We start from the raw sequence: 13,806 nt of genomic DNA, 5'->3' as shown, positions 1-13,806 counted from the left end.
CGTCATTAGAGCCTTAGCGCGTGTGGGAGGGGCACTGGGGCCAAACAGCGTTCAAATAATAGAAAATTAATACTGTTTTGTTATGTGATAATGGAGACAGCAATACATCGCGTTGTGCTCTCTTCATTTAAGGCATACAGTGCATTTAATTAAATCGGCGATCATGAAGGACTCGGTATTTTAAATTATTTTACATGAAGCTGCGTTTGTAATTGGTTCACATCTCGGAAGGACAAAAGTATAAAGGATATGCCTCAAAACTTCAGAGTAGCAAGTCTTATGCAGGATTTTCAATTCAAAAGCTTCACTTTTTAATGACTTCTTTAGACGAGTTGAGCCTTACCACACTGTTGCTGTCACAGGGCAGCAGCATTAGTATCGAACAATCTTTATTTGAATAGAACCAAAGCACAAGATGCTTTCCAAAAACGTTAACAGGCCCAGACCAGCTAGCTTAATAACAGAAAACCAACACCAAGACAAGAAGTCTTACCTTATCATAACCCACCATGAGTACAGCACTTCACAACATTTATAAAGTTACACTGAATGGAAAACTTGTCTTTAACAGGCAGAAACCAGATGCAGAACCAGATTTACGGTAGACAGCCATCTGCCTTGATTGTGTTGGGGTTTGAAAAAGGGCTCGTGAGAGGAAGTAAGAAACAGAGAGAAAGAGGCTGTGTAGTTTGGCATTGTAGCAATGATGCTGATATTAAGACTAGCAGCCATAGGAGTTGGAGTCTGGCAGGTCCATCTATTGATTAATGCCTTTAATGGGAAGTCTAAGTCTGAGCCTATAGCAGCACAGAGCTGGTCCAGAAGTGAGACAGTTTAGACTATAAGCTTTATCAGTAGCTTTAACAGGCACTCTGAGTCCTAAGGCATGCAACCTTGTTCATGATAAGTAAACACTCCTTATTAGGTCCCGGAGACAGACTTAGCTGCAGTGTTGGAATCATAGATTGTGATTATTTGACAATAAAAACAATAATTTTTATACAAGTGGAATGTCAGTATTTATTGTCAAACTGACTGTAATCTTTTCTGGAAACACAAAGTCTGATCAATGTCAAATAAACAGTTGGCCTTTCAGTGCATGTAATCACCACAATCGCTTTTCCTGACCAAGAAAATGTGCGTCAAATTTCAAAATAGATTCGAATTTTCAAAGGCAAGTGCCCCAGTTGAGAGAAAGTTTTATCAGATGTAAAACAACTTTATACAAATGTTGGCTGACTTCAGAACATTTACAGGCCTTTCAGTGATTTTAAAATACAAAAAAAAGAAAAGAAAAAAAACCACTGCATTGAGTTACAGTCATCAACCTTTTTGCCTTCAAAAAGCTGGTAACTTCAGCTCAAAAAACAAACATCGACTGTATTTTGAGGACTTGTGTCCAAATCCCAGCGTAAAGAATCAAGTTACCCAGACGTTTAAATTCTGCTCTTCACACCACAAGTTCAGTTCTTTTATCCTGGATTTGGATAAGCTCTTCTTTTACTTCTGCTTTAGTCTGACTTCTCCTTCTCTTTCATGTGGAGGAAGACAATGCTGAAAACAAAGAGTCCTGCCATCATGGAGAAGACACTGGCGTAGTATGGGTAGGCTGAAGGGATGAAGCGCTCGTACTGAGTGTGTTGCAGGGGGCGCACTGATACCTGTGATGTAGAAAACAAGAGCGGATGTTTGGAGGTGTCATACTTAATACAACTGCTGTCAAATGCATTGAAAGTGTCTAAGGCAACGCACTATGAAAGTAATCATTACAAATTACACCCCAAGGTTTTGAGTTGTCCTTGAAATCTGTCTGCATAAGACTGTCAATATTTTTTTTACATCTAATTGCGGTAACTAAGAAAGACCATGACCACTCCCCGAATACTCAGGTATTTGTCACTGCATTTGATTTTCTGCATCGAGATCTCTGTATATTAAGTACAACAAACCATGTGGTAACTCACCTGAGTGGAGGAGTAGAGGTGTGTGTAGCCCAGACGGTTGTAGTCCACCTTGAACTGGAAGACTCCATATACATCTGGCAGCTTGAACTGAACACTATATTTACCTCCTTGGAGACAGAAAACACAGATACATTTAGGATGTAAACATTACTTAGTAGTAAATAAACATGGTCTTGCTTATAACATACCATTTTTCTTAAGATAGGTCCTGACGAAGGGATCGATCCTCACAAACTCAAGCTGAATATCATCTCCATCGAAGGGAACCCAGCGGCCTTCTGACAGCATCTCAATGACAATGCTGTATTCCTGTAGCAAAAAGATATTCACCGATTTAGAAACACATTAACACAAACAGTCCTTTTTACAGGCTTAAGGGTGGAGACTGTTCAATCAGTGACATGTTTAGCTCACCACAAGGTCAGTGATTGTGTATGCTGCAGGGGGAGTTGTCTCCCCAACAGGGTGATGGGTGACAGCTCCCACTCTCAGGACTCCAGCCTCCTTGAAGACCCATCGAGAAAGAGCCTCAGCCAGCTCCATGTTTCCTGTCTGCTCATGCCTGGCCACGACAGAGACAAAAAGGAGTGCCAGTCAAACCAAATTTTCATAGCCAGAAAAAGCATGTTTTACTCTAGATTCACATTTAAAGTGATCAGTGTTTTATTCTCAGCAGGGAGATAAATTAACACAACACATGTTCTGAGGTGTTCAGTACTCTTACAAAAGATTTCCTCTTTATTTGTTTTTTTTTTTTTTTTTTCAGATAAAGACATCTACACTTTTAAATGCTCATCAACAACCATAGAGTCTGCACATTTACTTCATGCATGAACAGTTTGATGATGTTTTTTTTTCTGAATTGTAAGCTTGATGTCCATCAGGGGGAAATAAACAGATCAAACTAATTGTGAACCTTACCTCTCAGATCCAGGCCTGGCTTTCTGCACAGCAGAGTTGAAAAAGGCATCACTGAAGAAGTCCAGGGAGCCACTGAAAACCACTCTGGCATTGTTTCTGGCCTGCAGGCCGGCGATGAGCAGGGTGTTTTTTCCAACAGCATGAGGGTACTACAGAGGGTAGAAAAAAATGAATGATAGTCAGAACTGTGTGTAGTTTCACTGAATACCTGGGATTTAATGATTTCAGTGGCTTCTAATGCCACCAAGTTTTATGATACAAATGTATCAAATTCATCTTCTAACTAATAGTGAAGTGATAATACATTCCTATCTTCTTTTCATGGCTGTTTAGTCTGTACACAAAGTTTAACCATAACTAAACAGTTTTGTTCATTTAGTCCCTCTTATTAGCATTCTCCTTTTGGAGTTTGAAACGACAGTGTTGACTACAGTAGGATACAATTTATTCTAAATAAGCTGCATTTCAAATAAGGATCTGAAAAGTGTTGGTATTCCTCACCTGAGAGATGGGTCTGTCAGGGAAATAGGAGTAGGAGGTAGAGGAGCCAGTGAGGATGTCCAGGACAAGAGGGTTGTCTGGGTCTGCTACCATGCTGGAAAAGATGGGGAGAGATGCCATGATGGACTAATTTGAATGGCAGACAGTTTACCGAAAATAACAAAACTATGATACATAGAAATTTGAACATTGTATTTTTTTGAAAAGCTAAATCGTGGTCAGTGGTTTAAGATAAGTAAGCTCCTGCTTCTCATAGATTCAACGTGTACACTTATTAAATTTGCTTTGTTGTTGCTTTTAATTCTTGCTCTGTCTGTAATGCTTACCCAACACCCTTGAACATAACTGGCTTGTTGGTGGGTTTGCCGACAATGGTTGGAGCTTTCAACAGGTTCTCTGGATCAGCAACAATCAGGGTGTGCTGGAGACAAAAAGGATGGGCTCAGGTCAAGTCTTCAGAAATTGGAACAAACAGGTTACAACCGCTGTCTGAAGAAAACCGTTTACCTCTCCAGGGTCAGACACGTCATAGTTGTGATGGTCAATGACAGCAGTCTTTTCCTCGTCAAACTCGATGCCGCATTCACTTCCCAGCTCCCTCAGAGGATCCCCTGTGTAATAAGATAAGAACATTGGCATGGAAACATACCAAAAATTTTTTTACCATGAGAGCAAAAGCTTAAAGGAAAAAAAACTAACCGATATCTGAACTGGCAGCAACCAGGACATTGCCTCCACCATCGATGAAGGATGTTATGGTCTCTACATTTATGTTCCCTCCAAAGTCTGCAAATGAAAAAGATGGTATATGTCATACGCAACTGTGATATTTGATTATGTTGACTTTATTTAAAAGCTAAATGATAGGACATTTACCCTCAACTGATGGTGAAAAGATGATGAGGTGATCGTACAGGAACTGGCCATATTTGATCAGAGACAGGGAGGGATCATCAGCTGTCTTGAATGTGATGTCAAAGCCCCGATCTGAAAAAGAACAATGCATCAATAGATGCACAGAAAAATTATAACACTTGTTATTTGTGGGAATTTTAGGGAAACCTAAAGAGTACAGTTGTGCACTGCAGTGTGAGGACTTAGGTACCTTTCCAGCAACATAAGTATTATATTTTGATAATATATAAAGTTTGTGGAAACTGACAGAGACGACATTATAACAACACTTCGTTATTTATGAGTATGATGGGAAGTTTTCAGTAAAACACTTGTGGTTAGCAAAATATAAGTTTAATAAAAAACATTTGTTTGTAAAAAGAACAGTATTTGCAAACTATAACATCTTAGATTGGGAAAACATTTGCACTTTCCAAGTTGCATGTACTTGTAATCCTTAATGCAAAAAACTGGAGATGGACTGTTTAGCACAGTTATTTTACATCAATAAGCAAATTAGTGATTTGGGATAAAAGTGTAGCATCCACTGGAAAACTTCCAAAGCATGGGACATCGCTAAATATTTTGTCCAACACCACTCCTGAGTTATTCATGGTGTAAAAAGAAGCATTTGAAATTTACTTAAATAAAGTAGGCCGAATTAAAGCAGGGCCTTGTATCTATTCAGTCCAGAGTTCGTTAAAACTATCATGCTTGTAGTGTACATTATTTTGGTTAAAAGATTAAACACCCAGATGTGTGGATGATATTTGGTTACACGTAGTAAACGGGATGAAGCTAAGGTGACGTTAGCAGCCTTGATGTGCAGCTCGAAATTAACTTGAACAAGTTATAGTCTTTGAGGCTTCATAACTCCACCAAGAAACACTTTCTACCAAACAAGAAGGACGTTCAACCGCAAGAAAGAGTTTTTTTAACACATTACACGTTTCTCTACTGACCTGCTAGACTGCGGAAGAAGATTGAATGGGTGTCTCGGATGTTGAGGTTGTCCAGCAGAACCAGCGTCTTACCATCAGCCAAAGCACAATGTAACATGGAGGCTAAGGAAAGAAATAAGATGACTTTGTTTTCCAACAGGTTGCACTTCCTTTGGGACATCATTGCGGTCCGTTTTTTGGACGATGAAGACGAACCGGACCGGTGTGTCTGCACGGCTGCTGTCAATGACGCCATTTTGCTGCAGAAGTAGACGTCAGCGTTAGCAGACGGCTAACTTTGACCCTAAGATTTCAGCCAATCAGGGAGAAGAACGCGTCTTTCTGACTGCGCCTCCGCCAATGACAAGAAAGCTTTATTATGAGGAGGACAATCGCGGAACAACAATGGTAATAACACAAGTATGGGGCACCAGATAAATTAACACCTGATTGTTTCCCCAAATACAAGCTGACTTTACATCATGCTCTTATATATCCCCTTTTTGTGGCACCAAAGTAATGGCAGAAGACTCTAAAGTTAGGTTTTGGATTCCTTATTTCCTTTCTCACGATAGCATCATTTCCTTCTTTTTCTGTAACTAACTTGGTCATTACCATTTTAAGAATTCTGTCCTGTCAACAGTACATATTGTGGCATCATCTTGTAAAAACTCTTAACTATCTGGATAAAAGTGTTATTATCTGTTCAGTTTTCTCACTAAACGAACAATTTCTATTCCATTATCTGCTAAACCCTCACTACAAGAGTCACAGTTATCCAAGAATTTCAAAAACAATTCAAGCTTTACACTTTATTAAAATAGAAGAGCCAAGCCAAGTTGGGTAAGCGGTCTGGACTTAATTTATTTACCAGGTGACAGGAGCACACTGTACCAATATTCATGTTGCAGATGATAATATTATCGTGAAATATCATAACATGAAACAATAGTTGCCAGAGAACTATCAGTTTGACAAATTACCACAATTGGTGAAACAAAAGGCTGAGAGTTGTTAACTTTCTTGTCTTTACCACATAATTCATCTTGTATCAGAGGAGTTTAAGACCTTTTTAAGAGGAAATGTAGCAAATATACAAATATTACATGTGCACAGAATTAACAATGTCTGCAAGTTCACAACATCCCACTTCTGAAAAAGAAAAACAAGAAATTCACCAATCTTCTTACTATTCTTTAGTACTTCCAACTCTTCAAGTAAATATCTCTGTAAAATATTCTTTGCAAGGAAAATACTTCAATAAGTACAATAAAAATATTTAAATATTGGATGTTTAAGGAAATATACACATCTAATCTTTGTGACATGGAAAAAATAACACATAGTTCTTTCTTTGAGATTGATAAGGTAAGACAGAATTGAAGCCTAAACATTTTTTACAAAGTCATTGCATAACCCGCATTTCAGTCTAAAAATAACCAAACTATACAAAGTAGGACTACCATCTCCGAAATAATTCATAATCATGTATCCTGATTACTGGACACTCCCCTATCTCGTTATTTTAATGAAGGATAAAAAAACATGATCTGTCATCACACACCATTGGATGGACTTCTACAAGATACAGAAATACTTTTTTAACATTAACTCAAGTCTTTTCATCTCCCAGTTTTGTGATGATTTGTGTTGCAAGTTTTATTTCATACATTGGTCACACATCTGCCCTACTATGCCTGACCCTGACTTCCCATACCCTCTCCTTCCCAATATCATCTAAGTGTGGGTTTCCACCTCCAATCCCACACATGAATCCTCTTCTTGTCATTTCTTCTTGCCACTGTCCTCAACCTCTCCCTCTTCCCCTCCTTCTCCTTCCCCACCCTGGGCTTGTAGAACCAGCTCACCTCCCTGGATGACCTGTTCAGCTGTGGGTTGCCATGTTGTGGTTGAATCCCCTTCTGCAGTGCTGGCTGTGGTATATTGATAGAAGTCAGAGTCAGCCTGAAACATGACCAGTGCCTGAGCAGTGTGGATTCGTACATGCTGGGCAAGGGAGCTGGCGTCCAAGAACTTATCCCCACATGAATCACAAGCGTAAAGGATCTGGGTGTTTGGGTCTGGGAACACAAGAAGAGTCAACAGAGAAAGGTTTCCTTTTTAATATCTTTTTTTCAGCAGATATTGTTTTTCCTCAGATATCTGGTAAAGACAGGGAGCATAAACAGCAGCATATAATATCAGATGTAACGTTTACAACATTAAGCAAGATATCAGAGTATGTAATATCAACAAGGATAAAGAAAAATCCCTTCAGAGTTTGCAGTTATGCAATAATATCATTCCTAAAATTCTTCAGCCCTGCGCTACTTTCTCCTCCAAACCTGACATGTTTTACATTCATTCATTGTCTGTTTTTTTAAAAAGATATGTTCAATACAGATGTCTGGATTTGAATAGCAAGGTGAGCACCCTGGTGCTTTACCTGCTTCTTGCACTTTCTCCACAGCCTTGGTGATTTCAGCTTTTAAAGCCTCCGTCTCATCTGCAGACACTGAAGCAGCAACCGGCACGACTGTAAGCAAACACATGAAACAGGCAAGTCTTCAGTCATCCATTCCCCGAAATCTGAGGCAACATTTCTTGTACATTTTCGAGTTAGGGTTAGGGATTTGCGGGTGATGATTTACCTGTGAGCTGACCCACGGCACTGGCTGCCAGGGCCTCTGTTGCCAAGGGGAAAATGTCCTCTGTGGTGACGGTGACAATGTTGATCTCGCTTTCAGAGGTGGATGCTGCTGCGCACCCATCAACCCCTTCATCTGCATTGCCCTCAGTGAGCACGAGCCACTTCATTCCAGCCTTACCATGGTGGACTGTTTTAACGTGGGAGCGCAGGTTGTCTACTCGGTTGAACCCTCTGCCACATTTATCACACAGGAATGGTTTCTCTCCTGAGAGAAGGAGACAGAGACACAATAAAGACATCACGTAACATCTTTAAAGTTAGCTGCAGAATAAAAAAAAGCTCCATCTACACTTTTCTCAAACTCTATAAAGCTCTGTTTTAACTGACTCTTATTTTGTCCTTACCTGTGTGAATGATTATGTGCTTTGAGAGGTCTCCAACATTAACAAACGCCTTGTTGCACACGTGACACTTGTGCGGCCTGACATTGTCGTGATGGCGAATGTGATTGGCGAGCTGACTGGACTGCACAAACCTGTTCAGAGAGAGATGAAGACAATACGGAATGGCTTCGTTCATTTTCCACAAAACCAGACAAGTGGACTGTTGGTATTTTTTGTTTAAGATACTATTTATATGATATTTCCAGAATGTTTCAGGAAACCAGATTAGAAACAGTGGTTCAAAGTTTTCCCTTCAATCTGACTTAATAAACTTCCCAGCTCTTTGTGGAGATGCCTTTTTCTTGTTTTTCAGCAACAAGCAGACTGAACCCTGAGCATCCTCACCTTTTTCCACAGCGGTCACACACGTAGGGCTTCTCCCCGGTGTGCTGCCGAACATGAGCGATGAGGGAGCTGGCCTGGGTGAAGGCCTTGCCACAGATAGGACAGACGCAGGGTTTTTCTCCTGTTATGAATTAACGGCAAAATGTTGGTATTAATTCATTTCGTTGCATAATTAAAATCAAAAGCCAGCTACTTTTGCATCTTTCAGGTGTAGTCAGACGGTCATGTGAGTACCTGTGTGAATGCGTTCATGACGCTGCAGAGCTCCTGGGTCACTGAACGCTCTCTGACAGTGCAAACAGATGTATGGTTTTTCCCCACTGTGAACTCGGAGGTGTCTCTTCAGGTTTCCTGGAATCAAACACAACAGAGGTCCACTTCCTAAATACTGATACACACAAACACAAATCATCCCTTAACCAACCTTTGTTTTGTTTTTTTAAGCCAAGAACTTTGTCAAATTGTAATAAAACCATCTAATAGTACTCCTGAATACCTTCAGTCCTTTTTTATTTCAGTAAAAAAACTCCAAACTCAGCAAATTCCTTTCATCATAATAAGTCAATATGTCTGTGTAACAGCAGAACACACAAGTTAACTAACCTGAAGTAGTAAATTGTTTGCCACATTCCTTGCACTTCAGAGGCCCATCTGTGATGTGGATCTTTAAGTGAGCCCTCAGGTTCCCCAGCTAAACAATAGTCACACAACAGATAATGAGTAAATACACTTGGCCAAGATTTAGGCCAGCATTTCTAAACTACCAGTTAGGGAAAAGTTACAGAGAAGTCTTTTATAAAAACCTAGTTTGTGTTTACTACAGGACGTGTTTAGAAGTGATTCAGTCAGTGCAGGACATGACCCACCTGGTTGAATCTTTTGTCACAGTGAGGACACTTGTTCCCCTTCTCTGTGTCGTGCGTCTCTAGATGTCTCATCTTGGCGGTGGGGTCAGAAAAGGCCTTATCGCAGAAGTCGCACTGGTACGGCTTCTCGCCGCTGTGCACCAGCTGGTGGCGCTTCAGGTTACCTGACGTGGTGAATAACTTGCCACACATGTCACAGCTGTAGCGCGCCTCGCCTGTGTGGCGCTTGCGGTGCAGGTTGAGCAGGCTGATCTGCCGGTAGCTCTTCCCACAAGTCGAGCAGCAGTATGGCTTCAGAGGGCTACAGAGCAACAAGGTTTTAACTTCAATACACAAACCAGACCAAGCTCAGTAGGCAGAGTGCAGTGAAGCTGAGAGGAGTGTAACTAACCTGTGTGTTTTCTCGTGAGCTTTACAGGCTGCGGGGTCGGAGAAAGCTTTGTTACAATCCCGACAGCTGTATGGCTTCTCTCCAGTGTGGATGCGCATGTGTCTCTTGAAATTTCCAGTGTGGGTGAACTTTTTCCCACAATCCTGAAAGAAGAAGAAAAATGTGACACTAACATCGAAAAAAAGCAACAACAAAAATAAAAGCAGTTATCAACAGCATCTTTACTCTTGCCTTATTCCTCACCTCACATTTGTGCGTCACAGAGCTGTACGGCTTCGACTCTGATCGACTGCTTACAGACACTGACTGAGTTTGTCTGCTGTCTCCTTCACTGCTTGAATCAACTTCTCCTTCTTGGTGGCTCGCCTCGCCGTCTTCCTCTTCAGTTATCTCTTCATCATCATCAGCTTCTCCTTCAGCAGCCTCCACGGAGTTGTCCTCCCGTTCTCCTGTCACTTCTATTGGTTCTGCCGCCTTCTTCGGATTTTTTTTCTTTGGGCTGTCATCTTCAGCATCATTTTCTGCGCGAGAAACAACAAAGAACTCTTGAGAATTATACACTGAGCAGAATCCCAACTGGACATGTAAACTTTTGAAGTTCTTGGAGAAAAAAAGGAATGCTGTCTAAAGACAAAATACAATGTGGAGTATGAGAAACTGTCGGCTCACTGGCAAAATCCATAACCAGTTTTGGGTTTGTTTAAAAACAAGTGTTTGGGTTTATGAAACACAGCAAATCGGAGCAAAGTGCTCACCAGGTGGGAAGTTTCGCCGAGGAGGTTTTCTGATTCTTCTCCCACGAGAGCTCATGTAAGAGGAGCTGCCAGCAGCTTTCAGCTGTGGCTCTGAAAATAATGAAAACATACAGAAACATACAGTAAGTCAAACAAGAAATGATCTATATCTTTTACATCAAACATTTTGTAAATTAGCATTTACTTGGCGTGTAGTCTGTGTCAGATGGGTCGTCCTGAAATCCTGATGCCACCTCTGCAGCTCTGCCCTCCTCCGTCTTTACAGGAGTCTTCTTTTGCCCAGTAGGTAGGGCATTTTTGGACAGCCTGCCTCGGCCAGACACAGATCTGGTAGTGTTGCACTGAGTAGCAGTTTGTTGTGTTTCTTTGGATTTGTCTTCCTCTAAATATTGCTGATTCTGTGGTGGCTGTGTATTTTCTGTGGGAGTGTCAGAAGGAGCCTCCTCCTCTGCTTGTAAAGCAACTTCTGCCAAGTCACCCTCAAGCTTCTCTCCTTGCTCTTCCCTGATGGGTTTCTCATCTGGTTTAATGGAGATATGTTTCAAATATTAGATTAAATTAGGAAAACATCACCAGATTGCAGGCTCCACACATGATCATAAAAACATGATCAAATGTAAAACTTGAACACATAGGATGATTCATAGGCAAGTTGTATGTGCAGACTGAACTCACCAACAGCAAAATCCAGTGTAATGAGGGACGGAGCTTGAGTTGCCATCGACTGGTACGCTGAGCATGTGTTCACAATTTCTTGCATTTGTAGAAAGCTGGCAACAGTACGCACATCTTCTACATTCTGTGGACTTAAAGTCAGCTTAGCTGTGTACATAAACTCCAGGACCTGGCCCAAACCTTGAACAATAATCAAGAACACAACAGGTCAAGATGCAGAAGATATGTTAGATATAATTGTTATACATAACTAACACCAAAAAAGCATGTGAAGCTAAAAATGACTCAAATGAATAATGAAATGAACCTACCAGCTGCATTGCTGATGTCCAGGTGCACCACATCTTTCTGGTCCAGGAAGAGGGTGCGGAAGTAGGCACTGCAGGCTGCTAGCACAGCTTTGTGGGCCTTAAAGTCCACCCCATCCACAACAAAGGTGCAGTCACACAGCAGGCCCTGCTTTCGCTGCCGGTTCAACTGCTCCAGAACCTTCCCACTATGCCAGGGGAACTCCATGGTCCTGACTGAGGAGGCTGGTGGACTCTGGCAGGTGGGCACAAGCTCTGAAAGATGATCTGAAGTGAGATGGAGAAAAATTTAACTATTAAATGATTCATATTGAAGTGTGGGAAATGTAAATGTGGCAAACACAAAAATCCTTGATTCAGATACAGAAACTTGTACTCAAAACAAAGAAGGAATGACTGGTCGAAAAAAAAGTAGCTACTCACAAAGCATTTCAAAAGTTCTTTAAGTGCAGGGCTGAAAACATACTATGTCACACTATTGTATTGAATATAGTTTTGTATATTAACCACCACCATCAACCACTCTTTTAAATCTGAAGATTGCATTAGTTGGAATAAATTCAGAATATTTGGCTGCTCCTAATCTGTCTGGATGTTACTAGCACTGCTTTATTTTGATTCATGCTCCTGCAAGTTTCCTCTGTCTTATAGACAAATCACTTGATGTCCTTTCTATGAATTTATGCTCTGCCAATGCATTTCTAACATTGTTACAGTTCAACTTCTGTGTATGTTGCTTCCACATCTATATGTCTATCTATATGTAAATAACAGCTGATGTATAAAGGTGGTATGACAAAAGCAAAAGAGATTATTTCTATGAGATGCTCGATTATTTTATTATAAAAGGGCTAGAAATAAAATCATTTGTAGAAAATTTGATTAACTTTAAAATTAAACTTATGAGAATGAATGTCAATCCTGAATTGGGGGCATTTTTATGTAATTAAACCCTGTCTGCAATGTCTGGCAAGACAAACATTTTACATAGCGCAAAGTGATACTTTAACAATTTCTCACTACAGTTTCCCTTTTTTGAAGCTACTGAGTGAACTTTAACCATCTTACCACGTAGGAAAGGTTAAGTTTACTATTATATCATTATTAGTACAGCTCAAGAGAAATATACTCAACTTTGACTAATAATACAAAATAAAAAAAATGTTTTAAATGTGTGTTTGTATATCGTTATCACTGACGTCAGAGCTAGGGAGTTTCTCCTGCAGACAGAGTACACATGTAGGAGCTCACAGTTTTCAAAACAACAAACACAAAAAATGTAATTCATGATTTACCTGACTAATATGAGTCTAAACAAACCACGAAATGCTAAATTAGCAACACAATAATTGAGCAGCTAAGGACCAAGATTGATAAAACTGTAACTGGATAAAATCACATTTGACCAAACTCGTTTATCGTCTATCCAAAAGTTTGGACATCAGGCTCTAACAGCAGATCGATTACAATTCCTCCATCCTTGCAGCTTTGTTATCAGGGATTAATTTAGCGTGCCTTGACATGCATGTAGTGAAGGAGTAAGATGGCGGAGTGAAAAGCTCGTCTCTTTTTGTTTTCGCAGCTAGCTTGTTATTTTCGCTTTACGTAAGCGCCATCTTCATTTAAACTCAATTCTGAATTACCTCCTTATTGAAGCTTTTCAGGTCCGGGTTCAAATCTTAGGATCAGAGGGTGTTACGCAGTCCTTCACTTACTTCTGATAAACAAACCCAATCGAGTTTTTCGGTGATCGATCAAGCCTCGCTGACTCCAGCCACCGCCATCTTCCTCTCTCTGATCGATTGATAGGGACCGACCGGATGTACTACGGGAGCACGCGCAGTGTGGATGCTTTCTGTGCTAACTTTGACCACACGATGGCGCAATTAACCAAACCAAAGATAGCTTGCTTTTGATTCTTTAAATTTATTTATTTGTTTGAAACTTTATTGAACATTTTGCAAAAACACAGACTCTCAATGACAATAGTAAACACAGATGGTGATGAATTACAGTGCAAGGAACAGCAACCAAAGTGGATTCATGTGAGCAATAAAATATAGTAAAATAACAAATAAGGTGCAGCAGGGCTATGTAGTGAGTCAGGCCATTACAAACAATGTAAGTACAGAAAAAGAGGAAATCAGGGTTC

General features: G+C 40.4%; 2 protein-coding genes across 3 annotated transcripts; both read right to left on the bottom strand.

Moving 5' to 3' along the window:
- Positions 1-476: 476 nt before the first annotated feature.
- On the bottom strand, positions 477-5,507 carry ddost (dolichyl-diphosphooligosaccharide--protein glycosyltransferase subunit (non-catalytic)). Its single transcript, XM_074680584.1, has 11 exons — positions 5,243-5,507; positions 4,263-4,373; positions 4,086-4,172; positions 3,894-3,997; positions 3,713-3,807; positions 3,387-3,480; positions 2,886-3,034; positions 2,379-2,526; positions 2,153-2,273; positions 1,965-2,071; positions 477-1,661 (listed from the first exon to the last, which is right to left on the bottom strand). Exons 1-11 carry the CDS (start codon positions 5,475-5,477, stop codon positions 1,512-1,514), a joined length of 1,401 nt encoding a protein of 466 aa, XP_074536685.1. The 5' UTR covers positions 5,478-5,507; the 3' UTR covers positions 477-1,511.
- A 560-nt stretch (positions 5,508-6,067) lies between these two features.
- Positions 6,068-13,459, bottom strand: zbtb17 (zinc finger and BTB domain containing 17). 2 transcript variants are annotated; one of them, XM_074682313.1, is made up of 15 exons: positions 13,370-13,459; positions 11,658-11,921; positions 11,347-11,526; positions 10,856-11,191; positions 10,672-10,761; positions 10,160-10,437; positions 9,917-10,059; positions 9,526-9,826; positions 9,263-9,350; positions 8,894-9,010; positions 8,660-8,780; positions 8,276-8,406; positions 7,873-8,136; positions 7,668-7,757; positions 6,068-7,302 (listed from the first exon to the last, which is right to left on the bottom strand). In XM_074682313.1, exons 2-15 carry the CDS (start codon positions 11,860-11,862, stop codon positions 7,007-7,009), a joined length of 2,640 nt encoding a protein of 879 aa, XP_074538414.1. In that variant the 5' UTR covers positions 11,863-11,921; positions 13,370-13,459; the 3' UTR covers positions 6,068-7,006. The 2 variants fall into 2 exon arrangements, with proteins under 2 accessions (XP_074538414.1, XP_074538413.1); XM_074682312.1 differs by having other exon boundaries at positions 13,298-13,458.
- Positions 13,460-13,806: the final 347 nt, after the last annotated feature.

Source organism: Halichoeres trimaculatus, unplaced genomic scaffold (genome assembly GCF_033239565.1).
Source record: "Halichoeres trimaculatus isolate MK-OKI-2021-1 unplaced genomic scaffold, fHalTri1.1 fHalTri1_scaffold_11, whole genome shotgun sequence".
Classification (NCBI taxonomy): domain Eukaryota; kingdom Metazoa; phylum Chordata; class Actinopteri; order Labriformes; family Labridae; genus Halichoeres; species Halichoeres trimaculatus.
The sequence above is the reverse complement of the archived record's forward strand: the minus strand, read 5'-3'. Positions and strand labels throughout refer to the sequence as shown.